This window comes from Trichechus manatus, unplaced genomic scaffold (assembly GCF_000243295.1).
Source record: "Trichechus manatus latirostris isolate Lorelei unplaced genomic scaffold, TriManLat1.0 scaffold00007, whole genome shotgun sequence".
In the NCBI taxonomy this organism is placed as follows: Eukaryota; Metazoa; Chordata; class Mammalia; order Sirenia; family Trichechidae; genus Trichechus; species Trichechus manatus.
The window spans coordinates 27,591,194-27,613,384 of NW_004443943.1; the positions used below are offsets into that span (position 1 = coordinate 27,591,194).

Sequence of the window (22,191 nt, forward strand, 5' to 3'; positions counted from 1 at the left end):
ATGATTTCTTCAGGTAGTGGGTGATAACCTATAAAAGAATAGAGATAGGGGCTCTTGTTATAGATTGATTAGTTAATTTTTCATTAGCGTAAACTGAATTTTCCAGATTATGAGTTGATCAAGCTATCCAAATAATAGTTGCTTAATTCTTGACTCAAGTTTGTTTTTTTTAATTGAACTTTTGTGGAGTGGGGACATCTGTCCATGTTCAGAAAGAAACTTGATACAGGGAAATTTGATTTTGAGAATACTGATTATACAAACAGTGAGTTTATAATGAATAATGAATATTAAGAGTGAACTAATGAAACGTTTCTTTTTTTTAAGCACAATAAGAAATTTTTTAAAACTGGTTAACTCAAATATATGTGGTTATTGTAAGTGCTTTAGGGTGGGGCTCCTAACACATAGACAGCTGAAGACTAGAGAGATACATGGGAAAGAATAGTAATTACATGCTAGGGGGAAGACTTGGGTGAATTATTTTGAAAAATTAAAATTTATCTACCTTCATCTAGTTATTCTACATGTGTTTCAAAGAACTGTAAATGTAGATGTAGAACTGTTAAATTTCTGAAGCCAGGTAGTTCTTGATCTAAAAAAAAGAGTATGTCAACTTTGAGGGTAAGTGCCTTTGGAATTCTTTCCTTGGTGCAACTATGCAATTTTTTTATATTTTTTTGACACAAATATTTATCAGTTAATAAATAATAGTTTTTTTTTTTTCTCATTCCATATGTGGTGAATAATCTCAGTCTAAGCTTTTAGAATTTAGACATTTCTTCAGGGTGTTCATTGAATAACCTTTACTAAGATAGGGAAGTATACTTTTGACTAATGTGGCAAAAATTAAATTTTAGCAGGCTCTAAGAATAAATTCTCTGACAAAAGAAAAAGGAACTCTGTGAACTCAGATCTGAAAAGCACAAGGGAGTCTATAATACCAAGAGCAGAAGAGTCCTTCCTTGAGAAGCATCCTGATGGACCACATCGGAGAGAGAAATTTATAAGACACATTGCGCTGAAGACACCTGGTGATGTGTTGCGCTTGGAAGATATATCCTCCAAGGAACCAAATGATGAAGGTGATCGCTCCTCTGTAGGCTTGGCACCTTCACACTCTGGCCACCATTCTTCCAAGAATAATGACCAGATCCGTGTGGCAAGTACCAAAGAGACTAAGATTCAGAAACCCCACTTACCTTTACCTCAGGAAAGATCTGCAGTTAAAAAAGCTAGCAGCCTTCCGAAAAATAAAACTGCTAGCTCTGTGACGTCAAAGGAGACAAAACTTGTACCTTTACTTTCCCATGTTCCAAGTGCTGGTTCCTCTCGGGTACCATTAAATGCTAAAAATTGCACTCTTCCAGTCTCTAAAAAAGATAAAGATCGTTCCTCATCTAGAGAATATTCTGGGCATTCTACAGAGTCCTCCAAACACAAGGAACACAAATCAAAGACTAATAAGGCTGATTCTAATATGTCTTCAGGGAACGTTTCTGGGGAATCTTTGCGTTCAGAATATGGCACTCCTACCAAGTCTCCTCCGGCTGCTTTGGAAGTTGTGCCATGTATCCCAAGCTCTACTGCTCCTTCAGATAAAGCCCCTCCAGATAAAGAGAGTTCAGGAAATTCCAATGCAGGTAGCAGTGCACTGAAAAGGAAACTAAGGGGTGATTTTGATAGTGATGAAGAAAGTTTAGATTACAACCTAGACAGTGACGAGGAAGAGGAAACACTAAAATCACTGGAAGAAATAATGGCTTTGAACTTCAGTCAGACTCCTGCAGCCGCAAGAAAGTCTCCTGCTCTTCCCAAGGGGCTTAGCTCTCAGTCATCAGATTATACAGTAAGTAGTTCAGGACATTTATCTTTACTTGAAGAGGGAAAGATGGGTTGATTAGTGAAAAAAGAATAGATTATTAGAACTTATTTTAAAATTTAGTATTTGATACGACTCATAATTGGACCGAAACTGGTACAGTTCTTGTTTGGCTAATGAGTTTCCAGTATCTTTAGTTTTATTACTGTGAATCAGTGGTCTCCAAACTTTTTGATCACATACACTTCTGTTAGTACAAAAAAAAAAATTTTTTTTGAGCATGTACTCCAATATATATGTAAATTTGTAGATTATATACATGTACCACTATACTATTGTATGTTTTCTAAAACATGCAAAAATAAAAGGAAGAAGAAAAAAGTATTTTCCTATAGAAGTTACGTAGAAGTTACTGTAAGTTCTACTGGAGTTTCTATAGAAGTTCCATATAAATAGAAGTTCTATTATTTTCTTCCTGCACCCCAATGGATCACCTTGCACACCCCCTGCTTTGGAGACCACTGCTGTAAATGAAGGTAGAGTGTAGAAATGTTGTTAATTGTGGTGTGCAGTTTTATTTATAAAGTGCTTCATTCTGTCTTGGGAATTAGCTGAATTAAATTCTAAGATGTCTATAAAATTTGGTGGGGAAGGTGCTAATGTTCCATGGTAACACGTAAAAATTAGTGTTATTCCACTAAAATAGAATTTGAAAGTAAATACAGGGTAGCCACTGAGCCCTGGGGTATTTGCAGTCAGTTCCTTATAACTAAGACTAACAGGCTTTTCTAAGTAGTGCCTTTCCTGATGGTAAAATTGAATTGCCTGCAGTACAAAATACTAGATTTAATTAAAGCATGATGGTGAAAATTCTCCTTTAAGAAAGGTATCCTGGCTCAGGTTATTGAGATAGAAAATAATCTTTAATACTCTGAAGAACTTTAAACATCCCAGTTCTTCTACTGAGATACGTTGTAAAGTATTTCTAAATTTTCTTGCTTTAGGAACATGTTCATTGTGGAACTTACACAAATACTTTAGAGCGTCTAGTGAAGGAGATGGAAGACACTCAAAGGTTAGTTAGCATCATGCTTAATTTGTTAAATTCAACATATTGCTTGTTTGAAGTGTGGTTTGTCCCTGACTAACATTACATAGCTATTTTTTGTTAAGTTTTCAGAGTTGCCTTATTGGTACACCTCTATTCTGCTTTGTTCTCTATGGCTTACTTTTAATTTACCTTAAAAAGTCATGAGAAGTAAGCATACATACTGTGCTCGTACCTTCATAGCAGTCCTTCTGCTGTCAACTTTGTTAGGAATAAGGTGTTCTATCTTGCTCATAGACCAGATCATAAGATCCAGGTTTTTATGGTCTAGATTAACTGCTATTATAAATTCCTTTCTGTTTATCACAACTGGTATCTAACTGGTAGCTGAAATTCTTGATCCAAAGAATTTTTTTAAATGTTTGTATGCCTGTCAACTCCAGGTTTTATAACCAGACATTATTTCTCCATCAGGTTACTCTTTTAAAGAAAAATTTTAGAATTATAACAGTCTTTCCCTCCTCCCCCCGCCCCCTACAGAAATCAGAAAGTTTGAGGTCAATACTAATCCTGCTGAAATTGTTGTGGGTAGTTACAGCCTACTTTTGCTGATGAGAGGGGGTTTGAAGCTAACCCGAGTACTTCACTAAAAGCTCAGCTGGCTTGATTACATGGAAATTGGTATACATGTGTCCCAAACTTGAAAACCAAGTAGCTTAACTTTAGGAATTTTTGCAGAGAATTAGTAGGTAAAAATTATCCCCCCATTATAAAATTCTTTAATATTTCATCAATTTATTGGTCGGTGATACGAAACCTGAAGTTGCTTATTTAAAATTGAACGTTGCAGACCAAAGGCTGAGGTGCTAGTTTGATTTGTTGATTGCCCTTTCCTGTACTGATAGAGCAGTACATTTACTGGTTATTTAATACTCTACCATACTCAGGTAACCTAGACGTAGGGTTTTCAGGGGATGGAGCTGGGGCTAGGAATGAGAATCTAGATTAAAATAATATTGGAGCAACAGTACAAGCAAGGACTCAGGAGCTTGACTGACTGGCTTTAAATCCCAGCTCCTGGTATGGTGAGTTTGAGCAAGTTACTTAGCTTTTCTAATGTCTTTCCTCATCTATAAAATGGGATAATAGTAAGCTACCACATGAGTTTGTTGTGAGAGTTAAGAGGGTTAGTAACAAAGCCCCTAGTACAGCACCTGTCACAAAGTAAGTGTTCAGTAGGTGTTAGGTGTTATGATAATGATGGTGACAACAACTGCTGCTGCTGGAAAGCCTAGTTGATGTACTGTGTTGTTGGTCCACTAGAAGTCAACTGAGCATTAAAAATTAGGGGTGATTATCAAATTAGTGATGTTTATTCTTTGCCTTTTTTCCTTTCCCTCGCTAAATGATTTGGTCAGATCATTCTGGAAGTTAAAGCTATAAAGAAATACTCAAGTGTTTTATGCAGTGGAACACTGTTCTAACACTGTACTGGTAGCTGGGTAAAAGTTCAAGACCTAAAATAGATTTCTATGTTTTAATGAGAAAGGTACACTATATTGTATATGGGGGTGTATTTGGGAGACATGATTTGACTCATAATGTTAACAAAATTTGTCATATAATGAGGTACTTAATTAGGATTTTTCTTTGTGCTTCTCTTAGACATAAACTGTTTTTAAGGTAAACTATTTATTGTAGCATTCTTCCAATTGTAGGCTGGATGAACTGCAGAAGCAACTACAAGAAGATATAAGGCAGGGCCGAGGCATTAAATCCCCCCTCAGAATCGGAGATCCAGACACTACAGGTGATGAGGATGGCCTCTTAGAAGAGCACAGGTAGAGCATTTTTCATAGTGCGTACCCTGCTAAGTGTTTAAGTTTTTATAATGCTGTTTTTGTAAAATAAATGACTGTTGATGGTTATTTACATAGTGAGTAAACTATGACGAATTCTTACCCATCTCTGATGGATTAGAAAGGCAGAATGTTAGGGCTGAGTTACATCTTTTGGTCTTTTTTCTTGATTATTGTTCTTATTCACAGACATGTAGTGGCTTTGGACTAATTGCTAGGAGAAAGTGAGAAAAGCAAAACATATTTTTTTTCATGCTAGTCTTCTAATCTGGGATTAACATAGGTCTTTAAAAAATTTTTTTCCTTCTCAAATTCTTAAAGATGGCCGACCTAACTGTACTACCTGAAACCAGAGGACTCCCCGAGACACTCTTTAAACCTTGAACCAAAACTATCCCAAGATCACTTCTTAACAGAGAAGCAGAGTGACACACATAGTAAAGGATATTACCCATTAGATCAGTACTCTACTTAAAAAACCTGTGTGAATCCAAAAGGTCAACATTTAATCCAAAGTAAAGTTGAGAAGATAAGGGGGCAGGGAAACTAGAGTACTGGAAATGGAACAACCAGAACGCATTGTTGATACAAAGTGAAAAATGTAACTGATGTCACTGATCAGTTTATGTGGAGAGTGACGAAGGGGAACCCAACTTGCTATGTAAACTTTCACCAAAAACACAATGAAATAGTAAATTAAAAAAAAAAAAAAAATTCATTGCATACAACTTATTTTAACTACAAAACCATATTCAGTATAACTATTTGGTATTCAATCCTCCCCCTCTTATTATTTCAGGGAATTTTTAAAGAAATTTTCAGTTACGGTCGATGCTATTCCCGATCATCATCCAGGTGAAGAAATATTTCATTTCCTCAGTTCTGGAAAAATTTTTAATCAACATACTCTGGATTTAAGAGACTCTGGTTTTATTGGACAAAGTGCTGTAGAAAAGCTTATTCTTAAGTAAGTAGAAAAATAGACATTTTACTTTTTTCTGTATAAAAAGTTAAAAGATAATATGACTGATGTAGTTTCTGAAAGGCTAATTTCTTTATGATCTATCCAGTTTCCTACTCCTTTTATTATGATTGCTCTTTGTGTTTTCTTAATTACAGGAAGCAGTATAGGCTAGTTGTTTAGCATATCGTGTGACTTTATTAGTTAGGATTTAGATCACTATGTATTGACATTGGCTGTCAAAATAACAAGGGCTTAAACAAAAAGTATATTTCTTTCTTAAGTGAAAGAAGTTACAAGGTAGGAAGTCCAGGGCTGGTGTGTTGGTATCACCATATCATCTTTCTGCTCCACTGTCTCCAGTACAGGGGCTGCAGGTGGTTTTACATTCAGATTCCCAGAAATCCCATGCAGCGTTTCTACTTATAGTTAATTGGTTAGAACTTGGTATGGCCACATCTAGCTACAAGAGAGGCTGGAAAGTGATTTTTGGTCCAGGCAGCCAGTGTGCCCAGCAAATCGGAGTTCTCTTATCAAGGAAATTAAGAATAGATGTTAGTATAGGCAACTACCACAATAGTCTGTACCACAGTGCCTGAGCTGGTCTCATCTTTCCCAGTGCCCAGTATCTCAGGTCCAGGGAAACTGCACTGATTCTGGCACTATGAGTTTTAATGAAGTACATCCCCAAACTGGGAAAAACAGGATGGCCTGAGACTTGATAGGCTCCTTATTGACACTGAGAACAAATGTAGATTTGTCCACCGAATAAGTCTGGAACCAACAGACTGGATCAGCTTTGGGCCATCAGTTGCATTCCTTTTATGAGTGACTCACGCACATTAGGGTAGAGTCCACTTACATGGTCTGAGGATGATTTACTTGCTCATTTCCGCGATTATGTCAGATGTGGTGGTGGTGGTGGTGAAAGTGGTAGAGGTGTTTTGCCGTAGAGGTAACAGTCAAACTGATTTCGCTTTATTTTTCAGATCAGGAAAAACAGATCAGATTTTTTTGACAACACAAGGCTTCCTTACTTCCGCTTATCACAATGTCCAGTGTCCTGTACCTGTGTTAAAGTGGCTATTTCGGGTGAGAGAAATGTTTTGGGGGTTAAAATTGGTCCCTACTATATTTCCTAGTCAAACTTTGTAAAATATACTTTTATCTGCACGTTAATAAAGAAAAATCTAGCACATCAAGCCCATGACTTCAGTATGTTCGAAACCCATCACCATTGAGTCGATTCTGACTCGTAGCAACCCTGTAAAACTGAATAGAACTGCCCCATAGGGTTTCCAAGGAGTGGCTGGTAGATTCGAACTGCTGACCTCTGATTAGCAGCCTGAGCTCTTAACCACTGCACCACCAGGGCTCCAATGAGGCAAAAAAAGTCATTGTAAATAGATTATAAAGGAAGGGATAGTATAGCTAGTATGCAGGATAGTCATTAGTATAAGTTGTGCCTGAGATTTCATCACACTGGTAAATCACTATTATAGTTTTAGAAGGCATCGTCCAATGTTCATATACTAAATTTTTTTTCCCATTTTTATGGAGGTGATTATATATATGTTCAGGATTTGGATGGAATCCACCTGAGCATTTCTCTTCCTCATTTATTTTTAACTCTTAAATTCTGTAGTTATAATTGGCTTAATATTTGTTTTATTGAAATAGTAACTTAGCAGTGGTATCAGGGAACTCTATTATATGTGAAATGAGAAGTGGGAAAAGAATGTAGAGTTTCTGCTCGGGACATTAAGATAGAATTGCAAGGAATTTCATATTTGGCAAGGACTTGAGAGATATTCTGGTATAGCCTTTCATTAATTTTTTTCATATAGTTGTATTTTTGAGTGCCAGGTGTGTGCCAGGCACTGGAGATAACACCAGTGGAAAAGCAGTGTCTCTGATCTCATGAAACCCACATTCTGATATAGAGAAGACAGACAAAAGTGTGTGTGTGTACACACATTTATAAATATATTATGTCACATGATAAGTGCTGTGAAGAAAATTAAGGTAGGCTAAGGTAGATGTAGGGAGCACCAGAATAGGAGGAAAAGTTTGTTTTTAATCAAAGGTCGTTCATGAAGGTCTTGCTGATAAGGTGAAGTCTGATTAAAGACCTGAAGAAAGTAAAGGAATGACCCTCACCACTGGAGTGAAGAACATTCCAGACAGAGGTGGTGCCAAGACTCTGGAGAAAGAGCATTTGTTCCCAGTGATTAGGAGCTCACTACTTGGACCTCAGTAATTTTTTAACAGTCCTAGTTAAGTAAAAAAATTTCCCCCTATGATTTTTATCTGTTGGTACTAATTATCTTTTCTAAAGCTTTCCAGAATAATCCTCATCCAGCTAACTCACCGTCCTTCAGTTGTTTTAAAACAACTCTCGTGACCTCATTCCTGCCCTCGTCAAATATTCTTAGGTCCCTAAATTTCCAGTCCCTTTACTTTGCTGATCGTCTTTCTGAATGACTTCTAGCTTGTCAGTGTCACCCTTAGAAGTGTTCTTCTCTCCATAATAGGGCACGTGCTCTAGACGTGGTCTTATCAGCAGAGCTTTCAGTGAGACTCTTAACCATCTACCTTACCAAGATACTTCTATTCGTTACAATTCAAAAGTCCATCTGCTGTCATGCCAGGGCTTCATTATTGTCTATGTAATCTATTTTTACTCTAACAAGTAAGAAGTTACATTTGTCTGTTAATTTTTGTCTTGGTGATATGGGCCCATCATTACTGTAGCCTTTAAAAGGCTTACTATGACACACAAGCATGTTTAAAAAGTTTATTTATAGTCTTCGTATTTATTCTTTGAAAATCAAACTAATAATCATTAACTAAGCACCTTCTCTGTGTAAGACACTTTGTCACATTTCTTTACAATTTCAAGTTCATTTGCATGGTGGAAAGACTTTTACTGACTTGTAATTAATTTCTAGAAAGTATAATGTCAAATTTATTTTAATGCTGTAGTCCTAATTAGTGTTTTATAAATTTAACTGATGATCAAAGATTATGGCCTTCATTATGGATTGCACCTCAAACAAAATCCTCACATCTGAACCAGTAAGCAACTTCGTGGTAAACAGAAAATATTGAAGTTATCAAGGATTTCATTTTACTTGGAACCATAGTCAACACCCGTGGAAGCAGCAGTCAAGAAATCAAATGACAGACTGCATTGGGCAGATCTGCTGCAGAAGACCTCTTTAAAGTGTTAAAAAGCAAAGTTTTTTTTTTTTTGAGGACTAAGGTGCACCTGACCCAAGCCATGGTATTTTCAGTTGCCTCTTCTGCGTGCGAAAGCGAGACAGTCAGTAAGGAAGACCGAAGAAGAATTGATGCCTTTGAAGTATGGTGTTGGCAGAGAATATTGAATATACCATGGACTGCCAGAAAAATGAACAGTCTGTCTTGGAAGAAATACAGCCAGAATGCTCCTTAGAAGGGAGGATGGCAAGACTTCATCTTACATACTTTGGACATGTTATCAGGAGGGACCAGTCCTTGGAGAAAGACATCATGCTTCGTAAAGTAGAAGGTCAGCAAAAAAGAGGAAGACTCTCAATGAAATGGATTGACCCTGTGGCTGCAATAATGGACCCAAACATAGCAATAATTGTGAGGATGGCTCAGGACCAGGCAGTGTTACATTTTTTTATACACAGGGCCATTATGAGTCGGAACCAATGCAACGGCACCAACTCAACGGCACCTAATGCATCTTTGTGATTTTTATCTTGAAGGTCTAAGCGTAGAAGACCAGGAAGGCAATTTATTTACTTATTTATTTTAAATTATTTTCAAAGGGGATTTGTTTGATTGTGAAAAGTTCAAGTAAAATGGAAAGGAAATATAAAAAAGAAAGCTGTTTTCAGGGGCTGTTACATTTTGGTCAGTGTTCTAGGTCTCTCTCTCTGGATACATAGATTGTTATATAACTTAACATAAACAGAATGTGTATCTGTGGATACATAGATTGTTATATGACTTAAACAGAATGTGTACTATTTTATAACTTGTTTATGTCAGATAACAATAAATTGTTAAGGTCTTTTCAACTCATTTAGTATAGCTATGTATCATACTTTTTAATGGCTTTATAGTATTGTTTGTAGGGCTGTATAATGATATATTTAACCCAATCCCAGTTGATAGACATTGGATTGTTATATACACTTCTTTGCACATGTACTTAGATTACTGTATTGCCCACCTGTAGAATTCATCGCCCCCTAAAATGATTGTTCAAAATTTGTCCTGTGTTCAATGTGCCTGTGAATGGTGCTGTCCCCTAGTGGCAGCACTTAACAACACAAACAGACGTTTTTCACGTAGATTGGTTTTGTGACAAAAATGACACAGGCCATATGCTTGATTGAAAATAGAGTTTGGTTTATTCCCCATTACATTTTAGATTTATTATAATCCGTGGCTCCAAAGCAAAAGAGAAAGACGTAATAAATAACAATATGTTTCCCTTTATAAGACCACTTTACAATTGATTTCATCTGTTACGATTTTTTTAAAAATTTATTTAAACTTGAGATTTTTTTCCCGAAAATTTGTTTTGTAAAATTTATATGTAAATTATGACTCTACATCTGAATTCCTGTATGTAAAAAGACTGACTAGACCGAAGTATAATAACTTTGTATAAGTATTACTCAATTACTTAAAAGAGTTTACCAAATTAGACTCACACTAGTGGTGCATAGGACTACCTCTTTCTAGTACGCTTGTTAATAATGAGTATAATCGATGTTCTTGATCTTTGCCAATCTTGAAGTAAGGTAATGATCTTGTTATTGTTTTTCTTTGCATTTCTGTGATTAATGATGATATTGAACATCTTTTTGAAAGTTTATTGCCATTTTAATTTGCATATTTATCTTTTAAAATAATTTTACTAGTTTGTGGTTTGATTTTGCCATCATGTGATCAACCTTAGCAGCCTTTTCCTTTATGGTTTTTGGGTTTCATATCATATGAACTAGAAAGGCTTTTTTTCAGTAGTTTCAAATATTTGTCTGATTATAAATGAAACTTGTAAAAATAAACAGTGTGTTAGATTGGAAAGAGCCCTGACTTCAGAATCAGATCTGAATTTAAATTCCAACTCCCCACATGTATTACTTTTTGTAGTGTATTGAATCTCTCTGAGCGTATTTGCTTGTATCTGTAATGAGCAACTAGGGTTGTTTTAAGTATTAAATGAAATGTACATAAAGCCTGACAAATAGTAAATGCTCATATGTTCTCTCTCTTTCTACTATTCTTATCGTTTATCTGCTTTTGACAGATGATGTCAGTTCATACAGACTGTATTGTGTCCGTGCAGATTTTAAGTACATTGATGGAAATAACAATCAGGAATGGTAAGTGTATAAATTTACTGTGATTAACAGTGTGTATTACTGGTTGCTATTTATATGGTGTCCTATTGCTATCTGTTAGTGTATTTGAGAATATGAAATAAAAAGTATTTTTGTAATCAAAAGTTTTTAATAATGAAATGAAACTGCAGTCAAAGATGAGTATCTGCATTTTTCTAGTTGCATTGAGAAAAAGGGCTTAAGATCTTGCAAGTAGCAGCTCTTATCTAGTATTTGCCAAGTCATGGTTCACTTTGCTGGCTAAGTGGAGAAATGGTTGCAAGTTTATTCATTTATTTAGCCAATCATTTTTAACTGGATTTGGAATAAAATATTTTTTCTGTTAACTAGATATCTTCAATGACTCACCGGTGTGGCCCTGGATCCCATCCTTATCTGATATAGCAGCTGTGTTTTTCAATATGGGAATTGATTTTAGATCTTTGTTTCCTCTTGATAATCTTCAACCAGACTTTAACGAAGACAATCTAGTGTAAGTTTTTCTTCATTTATCAGCATTGTATCATTAACACTTAAGATGTTTCTGCAGAGGGAATGCTGTATTCTAAAGATATTTTAATAGACACAATTGGATTTTTTTCTTATTATAAAATTAATACAGATTAATTATGGAAAATTTGGAATATAGAAAGAACATAATAAAATCATGCATATCCTACCGTTTAAAGAAAAACACTGTTAATATTTTATCTTTTCTTCAGCCTTTTTTCTATACATACATTTTTGTGTTTTAACCAAAACCAAGATCTTATGCAGTTTTTAGTATTTATGTTTTATTGAACATTTTTTTGTCATTACCTATTAGAACAATTAGATTTTTCAAATTGTGGTATAAAGTCTGATTTTGAACTAATCATCTTTTCCTTTCTGGTTTGTATGGAGAATCTAGAAATATGGCCAATGGACCCCAGAATCCTAATGCATATAACCAAGAACTTAATATTTGCTATACCCAGTTAATATGGAGTGAAGCATATTAGAATTTTTTTTTTAACCTGACAGTACCAGGCAGCCAACAGTGTACTGTTGCTAAATTTACAAAAGCAATTTGTTATAGACATATTTAGCCATTCAGAACAAATTATAAGCTCTTAGGAGCTCGCAGGATGTGCATATGCTAAACAAAAGAATCATTATGTCATCCTTTTTTTAAAAAAACTTTTAATTTTGAAATACTGTGTATTACCATGCAGTTGTCAGAAATAATATAGTGAGCTCCTGTTTCATCCAGTTTCCTCCACTAGTTAAATCTTGTATAACGGTAATACAGTATCACAACCAGAAAATTGACATTGATACACTCCATCAGCTTTATTCAGATCTCATCAGTTTTGTCAACAGCAACTAGAAAGATTAGACAGGAAGCTTTTGGGGCAGTGAGTTTATGTTAATGAGAGAGGAACAATTTGGAAAAGGAGGATGAGAATGGTTGTACAACTTGAAGAATATAATCAGTGTCATTGAATTGTATGCCTTGAGCATCATGCTCTTTTAAACAACTATCTATATAGGACCAAACTGAGAACAGTTATCACCAGTTTTATGCACTAGTGTATGTGTGCTTTCTATGAAGTTTTTCCCACCCATAAATTTGTGTGACCTCTACTCTAGTCAACATTATGTCTTCACTTACACAATACAATTAAATATTTGGTTTTAGACTAGTGAATATGTTAATATATTAACAGTAACAACTTGGCATTATGTTTTAATCTATATTAATTATTAAATGGCTCTTACATAGTAAATAATATTTGTTGATTGTTGCCATCAAGTTGATTCTGACTCATGGCAACCCCATGTGTTACAGAGTAGAAATGCTTCACCTAGGGACCTATAAATAATCCCTAATCTTTTAATATATAATAATACTAATTATATGATAATATATGTACACATATGCATAATGCCAAAAATATATTATTGTTCTTGCTATAAAAGTGAAGACAATAATGACCATGGTCTTCTGAGATTACTTTTTTCATTATTATAAAAATGCATGTTCACTGAAGCAATTTGAAAATACTAAAAGTTAATTGTCTATAATCCTCCCACCTAGAGAGAAACCACTGCTAACATTTGGAGTATATGTATTCTAGTCTTGTTTTCATCTGAGCATATATATTTTTTTTAAAGTTAAGATTGTACTGTTTATAGTTTTGTAACCAACTTTGTGTTGTTTAACACTGTAAATATTTTTTTATATTCTTTGAGAACATGATTTTGAATGACACTATATAAGTGAATGTAGTGAGTAACATTACATTCACCTTAATTTACTCAAATGATTCTTGTAGGTGGCTGTTTTTTCCAAGTTTTTTTGCTACTATAATAATGCTTTGATGAGCATTCTTTTACCTAAATAATTGTGTGAATCTGTTTTCAAAAGATAAATACAAGAAATAGAAATGTTTAGATGTCTAATTAACTCCAAAAACATTACTGTTAACACATTTCGTAAATAATACTTAGTACTCATTTGATAAATTCAGTATCATTCTTGACTTTTCTGAATTTTGAAAGTTAAGATGAATCTTGAATTAGATAATTCTTAATCTATTAATTTTATATTAGATACATTCTTAATAAATTCTGTGTTGATCTAAAACCCATCATCATGTTTAACAGAAATAATAGACATATTCCCATAAAAATTAAAAAATAAGACTATTCAGTATCACCATTGTTGTTTAGCATTATTTTGGAGGTCCTGGCCAAAGCAACTAGACAAGAATTAAAAAATAAGTTATAAAAATTGGAAAGGGAGTTGGTGAAAGATTGGTTATTTGCAGAAGTGTTCACTTAATGTATACATAGAAACCTAAGAGTCAACTGAAAAACTATGACAAACAAGTAAGAGAATTTGGTTAAGAGTGCCTGGGTACAAAATTAATGAAGAGAAATCAGTAACCTTTCAGATACATGAACTGTAGCTAAGGTGTACTAGAAGACTCCATTTACAATAGCAAGAAAAAAATTGAAATACACGGGAATGAACTTAACTAAAGACATTTATGTGTGTGCATAAAAAATGTCACTAAGGGACAAGAAAAGACCTTAAGAAATAGAAAAAGCATACCATGCTTTCAGATAGGAAAATTCAACACCATAAATACATTAGAGCCCCCTAAGGTAAATAGTACATTTAATGAGGTTCTGATAAGAAATGGTAACAGGATTTTTTTGGGGGGAGAGAGCAGAGGAGTTGGGATTATACAACTGATTCTAAAGTTCCTATGGAAAAAATTAAGAATAGCCAGGAAAGTTTTGAGAAAGAAGAGTTATGAGGCGGGACTGGCCTCAGCAGGTATTAAAACAGTATGGTACAAGTACACAGAAAGTTCCATCAGTGGAACAAAATGAAGTCTAAAGTAGACCGAAATACATGTAGGTGTTTAGTATGTGATAAAGGCATGAAAAAAGTGGACTCTTCAGTATCTGATATTGAGATAACTGGGTAGCCACCTGGAACAAATTTTTGAATCTATACCTCAAATTCATAGCTAGAGCAAATATTTAAAAGTATGCAATAAAACCATAAAAGTAATACAGTAAAATCTATAAAAGCCAGAACCTGTGTAAGGTAGAAACCTGTTAGAGAAGGAATACTCAAGTATTTTCCACTAAAGCAAGCAATAGAAAAGTGGTAAGACTGCACCCCGTCAAAGGCAGAAAACTTCTGAGACCCGGAAGAACAAGGCAGTCCCATCGAGTTCCGGCTCTCGTAGGTTTCTCCGTAGAAGAAACTGGCAAAATTTTCTTTATGATCCGAAAAGAGGGAAGATGGTTTTATATATGAATTAAAACCCGGAGTACATAGAAGGACTCTATTCCATCAATTTAAATAGGAAAAAAATAAATGCTTTCCCTGCTCATCCAAAAGCCCCAACCATTTCTCCCAAATATTACTAAAATACTCATACATACCTATATAAAAAAATGTTAACAGATTTTTGTATAATATAAACATTTAAAATACCAGCTACTTTATTATTTAACATTTAATGAACTCACTAAACCAGTTGCCATCAAGTCAACTCCTACTGATGATGACTCCATGTGTGTCAGAGTAAAACTGTGCTGTGCTCCATAGGATTTTTGATGGCTGATTTTTCAGAAGTAGATCGCCAGGCCTTTCTTCTGAGGCACTCTGGGTGGACTCAAAGCTCCAGACTTTCGGTTAGCAGCTGAATATGTTAACCATTTGCACCACCCAAGAACTCCAGTAAACTCACTAGTGAACGGTAATTTTTTGTATGCTGTATGTAACAGATTTGAATATTTCTTTCTTCACTGTAGTGAGTATATACTGTAATGAAAGTAAACAAATACACATGATGATTGCAATAAGGCACATAATAAATGCAAACAATATTTAGCAAAGTAAAATAATTTCTTTAATTGTTCAGTTACCAGTTGAAGAGTTGATTCAGTCAAGTTTGGTGACCACAGCAGGGAGGTGCTGGTTGTAGTCATTGTTGCTATATAGGGGGCTAAGGTGAGCTCAGATGAACAGGAGTGAGCTGGTGAAGGAATGAGTAAAATGCACAAAAAAATATCAGGCATGAGACTGGATCCTGTTGAGATACGACCACAAATCACTCTACTTTCTCTCCCCAGGACTCACATGCAGCTTACCCATATTTGTTGGTGTATACAGGCATACCTTGGAGATATTGCGAGTTCAGTTCCAAAACATTGCAATAAAGCTAATCGCACGAATTTTTTCATTTCCCAGTGCATATAAAAGTTACGTTTATACTATACTGTAGTCTGTTAAATGTACAATAGCATTATGTCTAAAAAAAAAAATGTACATACCTTAATTGAAAAATACCTTATTGTAAAAAATATTAACCATCACCTGAGCCTTCAGCAGGTTGTAATCTTTTTGCTCGTGGAGGGTCTTGTCCCAATTTTGATGGCTGCTGACTGATCAGGGTGGTGGTTACTGAAGGTTGGGGTGGCTGTGACAATTTCTTAAAATAAGACGATAATGAAGTTTGCTGCATCGATTGCCTCTTCTTTATATGAAAGATTTCTCTGTTGCATGCAATGCTGTTTGATAGCATTTTACCCACAGTAGAACTTCTTTAAAAATTGGGGGTCAGTCCTCTCAAACCCTGCCACTGCTTTTCCAACTAAGTTTATGTAATATTCTAAATCCTTTATTGTCATTTCAACAGCGTTCACAGCCTCTTCACTAGGAGTACATTGCACTTTCTTTGCTCATCATAAGAAACAATTCCTTACTCGTTAAAAGTTTTATCATGAGATTACAGCAATTCTGTCACATCTTCAGGTTCCACTTCTAATTCCAGTTCTCTTGCTGTTTCCACCACATCTGCAGTTACTTCCTCCCCTGAAGTTTTGAACCCCTCAAAATCATCCACGAGGGTTGGAACCAACTTCTTCCAAACTCCTGTTAATGTTGGTATTTTGACCTCCTCCCATTAATCATAAATGTTCTTAATGGCACCTAGAATGGTGAATCCTTTTCCACAAGGTTTTCAATTTGCTTTGCCCAGATCCATCAGAGGAGTCACTATCTGTGGCAGCTATAGCCTTATAAAATGTATTTCTTAGATAATAAGACTTGAAAGTCAAAATTACTCCTCGATCCACGGGCTGCAGAGTGGATGTTGTGTTAGCAACGTGAAAACAGCATTAATCTCTGTACGTTTCCATAGCTCTTGGGTGACCAGGTGCATTGCCAGTGAGCAGTAATATTTTGAAAGGAGCCTTTTTTCTGAGCAGTAGGTCTCAACAGTAGGCTTGAAATATTCAGTAAACCATGTTGTAAACAGATGTGCTGTTATCCAGGCTTCTTGTTCTATTTATAGAGCAAAGGCAGAGTAGATTTAGCACAATTCTTAAGGTTTCTAGGGTTTTGGGAATGGTAAATGAGCATTGGCTTCAACTTAAAGTCACCAGCTGCATTAGCCTCTAACAAGAGAGTCAGCTTGTCCTTTGAAGCTTTGAAGCCAGGCATTGACTTCTCTGTAGCTGTGAATGTCCTACGTGACATTTTCTTCCCGTGTAAGGCCATTGTCGTCTACACTGAAAATCTGTTGTTTTAGTGTAGCCACCTTCATCAATTACCTTAGCTAGATCTTCTGGATAACTTGCAGCTTCTATATCAGCACTTACTGCTTCACCTTGCACTTTTATGTTACGGAGACAGCTTCTTTCCTTAAATCTCATGAACCAACCTCTGCTAGCTTCACACTTTTCTTCTGCAGCTTCCTCACCTCTCTCAGCCTTCACAGAATTGAAGAGAGTTAGGGCCTTGCTCTGGATTAGGCTGGTTTGATCTTCTGTCCAGACAACTAAAACTCTCCATATCAGCAGTAAGGGTGTTTCCCTTAGCATTCGTATGTTCACTGGAGTAGCACTTTTAATTTCTTTCAAGAACTTTTCCTGTCAGTTCACAACTTGGCTAACTGTTTGGCATAAGAGGCCTAGCTTTCGGCCTGTCTTGGCTTTAAACATGCCTTCCTCACTAAGCTTAATAATTTCAAGCTTTTAAGGTGAGAAACGTGTGACTCTTCCATTCACTTAAACACTTAGAGGCCATTGTAGGGTTATTAATTAGCCTAATGCTAATATTGTCATGTCTCAGGGAATAGGGAAGCCTGAGGAGAGGGAGAGATGGGGAAACGGCCAGACAGTGGAGCAGTCAGAACACACACAACATATATCGATTAAGTTTGCCATCTTATGTGGGCACAGTTCATGGTGCTCCAAAACAATTACAATAGTTACATCAAAGATGACTGATCACAGATCACCATAACATAAAATAATAATGAAAAAGTTTGAAATGTTGCAAGAATTAAATAAATGTTACACAGAGGCACAAAGTGAGCACATGCTGTTGGAAAGAATGGTGCTGATAGACTTGTTCAATGCAGGTTTACCACAAACCTTCAATTTGTAAAAAACACAGTATTTGCGAAGCACAGTAAAGCAAGGTGCAATAAAACGAAGCGTGCCTGTGTATGTATATTCTATCCAGGTAGATTTAGCATAAAGATGTTTGCAGGTTGTTAGAGTAAATATTCAAATAGGGAGAGTTTTGATATTGAGGGGTACTAGTAGTAGAGTTTTCTTGACCACTATTCTACTAGTCACACAAACTTCAAAGTTTGAGTCTTACTATATCCTAACCCCATGGGAGAAAGATGTGCCAGTCTGCTTCCATGAAGATTTATAGCCTTGGAAACTGCGGCAGTTCTAATCTGTCCTGAAGGGTCGCTATGAGTCAGAATTGACTCATTGGCAACAGATACATCCTAACGTCTTTGGATTCTACATCCCATTAGTTCACACATCCTTATATTCCTCTTCCGCTACCTCACAGCTATTTTTAGCTTTTCGTTCCCACTGCACTCTTTTCATGCCTCACCGGGCAAAAATCTCCTTTCCCCCAGGGTCTTTTCACCTCCAAGATGTTTTATCTTTTCACTGTTAGAGGATTTCTTTTATGAAAGTACAGTCTTGAACTTCTCTGTTGCCTATCCTCAAAGCATTACACATTGTATTTAAGACTCTAAAGTTTGACTGACCTGTACTCTCTCCCTTTTGTTCTAACCAAATTTATCTGCCTTTGTTCCTCCACATCAGCCATCTTACGTTGGCTCCTCCTCGTGCTGATTGCTTACCTCCACCCTCAGTGTCTACCCACCAAAATGTTACCTATCTCACCTAATTAAACATATTTATAATGACAAAAGACAACTCATCTGTAGAGGACTGGTTAAATAAATCGTGGTACATTAATAATAATCATTATGATGGAAATTCCAGTGCTCATGCAGAACCTGTACATAGACTAAGAGGCAGTCTTCGAACAGAACAAGGGGATACTGTGTGATTTAAAATCAGGAAAGGTGTGCCTCAGGGTTGTATCCTTTCACCATATTTATTCAATCTGTATGCTGAGCAAATAGTCCGAGAAACTAGACTATATGAAGAAGAACGGGGCATCAGAATTGGAGGAAGACTCATTAATAACCTGTGATAATGCAGATGACACAATCTTGCTTGCTGAAAGTGAAGAGGACTTGTAGCACTTACTGATAAAGATCAAAGACTATGGCCTCCATTATGGATTACACCTCAACATAAAAAAAAAATCCTCACAACAGGATCAATAAGCAACATCATGATACATGGAGAAAATATTGATGTTGTCAACAATTTCATTTTGCTTGAATCCACAATCAATGCCCATGGAAGCAGCAGTCCAGAAATCAGATGATGTATTGCACTGGGCAAATCTGTAAAAGACCTCTTTAAGTGTTAAAAGGCAAAGATACCACTTCAGGGACTAAGGTGCACCTGAGCCACACCAGGGTGTTTTCAGTCGCCTCATATGCATGCAAAAAGCTGGACAGTGGGTAAGGAAGACCAAAGAGTTGATGCTTTTGAATTATGGTGTTGGCGAAGAATATTGAATATACCATGGACTGCCAGAAAAACAAACAAATCTGTCTTGGAAGAAGTACAGCCAGAATGCTTCTTAGAGGCAAGGATGGCGAGATTTCGTCTCACTTACTTTGGACATGGTATCAGGAGAGACCAATCCCTGGAGAAGGACATCATGCTTGGTAAAGTAGGTCAGCGAAAAAGAGGAAGACCTTCAGTGAGATGGATGATACAGTGTCTGCAACAGTGGGCTCCAACATAGCAATGATTGTGAGGGTGGCACAGGACTGGGCAGTATTATTGATTGTGGATTCAAGCAAAATGAAATCGTTGACAACATCAGTATTTTCTCCATGTATCATGATGTTGCTTATTGGACATACGGTCATTAGGAGTCAGAACTGACTCAGCTGCACCTAACAACAACGTATGCCAGGCACTGTTCTAAGGACTTAACATGCAGTCCATCACTTAATAGTCACTACAACTGTTAGATAGTATTTTCATTCCCATTTTACAAGTGAGACAGGCACAGAAAGGTTAAGTAACTTGCCCACATTATACAGCTAGGAAGAGGCATGGAGGCCTGCTAAGCAGTTATGTAAAAAATAAGAAAGTTCTCCACATACAGAAGTATCTCTAAGATATTAAGTGAAAAAAAAAATGGTACAGAAGAGATAGTATAATACTATTTGTGTAAAAAAGGTGGAGAGAATATATATTCACGTTTGTGTATGCATAAAATGCCTGTGGAAGAAAGGGCTAAAACTACAGGTGATTATCTGTGGGGAGGGGAAATGAGTAGCTAAAGAGCCAGACTGGGAGAGAAATTCTTCACAGTATACTGCCTTGATACCTTCTGATATTTTTTAACCATATGAGTGTATTATATGTTACTTATTTTTAAAGAATTTAAGAAAATATTTGTCTTTTGAAGGTCTAGTTCATGTGTCTCCTCTTCCGTGAACATTCACTTATTAACTGAGCCAGAATTGGGGTGCTTAGACTTGGTTCTTTATGTCAGTGTGGCAGTTTCTTTAGGCTGTACACAAGGCCTTTAACTAGAAATAGAAAGTATGAGTTCTTTTAGTCAGAGCTACCATCTACATAGCTCTCTGACACCAAGTGTAACAAAATAGTGCTTTATAAAAAGTAGCTGTTCAAGGGAAAACTAATGTGTAAGAACAGAAATCATACCAGTGTTTACCTAGGATAGGGGACTAATCTGGATCTGGCATGAAGGAACTTTTGAGGTTGATGAAAACGTTCTATTTCTTGATTTGGATGGTGGTTACACTAGTTTATACATTTATCAAAACTTAAAAGGGATATATATTTTATGTAAATCATACCTTAGTAAAATTTATTTTTTGGAAAGTAGCTGGTATTTCTTAAAATGGGTAATTATGCCCAATTTCACCTTACTTTACTCACTTTTCAGTAGTTCTGAAACACAGATGGCATCAAGCGGGAAAGGAACTGAAGAGTCATCTTACAAGCCAATTTTTTCAGCTCTTCCTGAAACCAACATTTTAAATGTGGTTAAGGTAAGAGTAAACTTCTTTGTGTGTCTTTGGCACAGAGCTGGAAGGGTTTAGTTTTCTTGTCAATACTTTCTTTAAAAATCACTATTGTCTTACCAGGCAGTTTCCACCCTCTGAAATTTCTTAGGAATTATCTCTGTATTAAAGATTGTTTGTGTTTGTTTTTATTTTTTTGTTTTAATACTAGGAGTGAAAGTGAACTTCAGACCAGGGTAATTAAGTAGCTCTAGGGATAACTTTGACCAAAAAGTTTTTTGACTCTAATATATTTTTGAAACCAGTAGATTTTAAAATAGGATGTGTGAAGAAAAATATTATTACTTACAATGTAACTTAATGATCTAGGGGCTTACATCCTTGAAAGTGTTTTAAAATAGAAGTCTTTTTATATTTCTTTTTTTGTTTTATGTTATTATTGTACCTTAAGTGAAAGTTTATAATTCAAGTTAGTCTATCATACAAAAATTTATACATACATTGTTATGAGACCCTAATTGCTCTCCCTGTACTGTGACAGCACATTCCTCCTTTCCACCCCTGATTTCCCGTGTCCACTCAACCAGCTCCTGACCCTCTCTGCCTTCTCATCTCACCTCCGGACAGGAGCTGCCCATTTAGTTTCATGTATCTACTTGAGCTAAGAAGCACACTCTTGATACGAGTATTCTTTGAGTGAAGAGTTGGCCTCGGGAATGGTTTTAGTGCTGGGTTGACAGAGAGCCCGGGGGCTGTGCTTTCTGGGGTTCCTCCAGTCTCAGTCAGACCATTAAGTCTGGTCTTTTTACTAGAATTTGAGTTCTGCACCCTACTTTTCTCCTGCTCCAACAAGGACTCTCCGTTCCGTGTTCCTGTCAGAGCGGTCACTGGTGGTAGCCAGGCACTATCTAGTTCTTCCGGCCTCAGGCTTTGCAGTCTCCGGTTTATGTGGCCCTTTCTGTCTCTTGGGCTAATGCTTTCCTTGTGACTTTGGTGTTCTTCATTCTCCTTTACTTCAGGTGGGTTGGGACCAATTGATGCATCTTAGATGGCCACTTGCTAGCTTTTAAGACCCCAGACGCCACTCACCAAAGTAGGATGCAGAACATTTTAATAAACTTTGTTATGCCAGTTGACCTAGAT

At 36.1% G+C, this 22,191-nt stretch overlaps 1 protein-coding gene across 5 annotated transcripts in view; it reads left to right on the forward strand.

Moving 5' to 3' along the window:
- The window catches only part of SLF2 (SMC5-SMC6 complex localization factor 2), a 48,854-nt gene that overhangs the window by 9,495 nt on the left and 17,168 nt on the right, over window positions 1-22,191 (forward strand). For 2 of the 5 annotated variants that reach the window (XM_023740841.1, XM_023740853.1), the window contains exons 5-12: window positions 861-1,849; window positions 2,827-2,897; window positions 4,589-4,711; window positions 5,529-5,696; window positions 6,680-6,782; window positions 11,005-11,080; window positions 11,429-11,570; window positions 20,970-21,075. In XM_023740841.1, the coding sequence (XP_023596609.1) occupies window positions 861-1,849; window positions 2,827-2,897; window positions 4,589-4,711; window positions 5,529-5,696; window positions 6,680-6,782; window positions 11,005-11,080; window positions 11,429-11,570; window positions 20,970-21,075 (1,778 nt within the window). The remainder of the gene's footprint in view (window positions 1-860; window positions 1,850-2,826; window positions 2,898-4,588; window positions 4,712-5,528; window positions 5,697-6,679; window positions 6,783-11,004; window positions 11,081-11,428; window positions 11,571-20,969; window positions 21,076-22,191) is intronic. The other 3 variants (XM_004370038.3, XM_023740845.1, XM_023740849.1) reach the window with 3 other exon arrangements.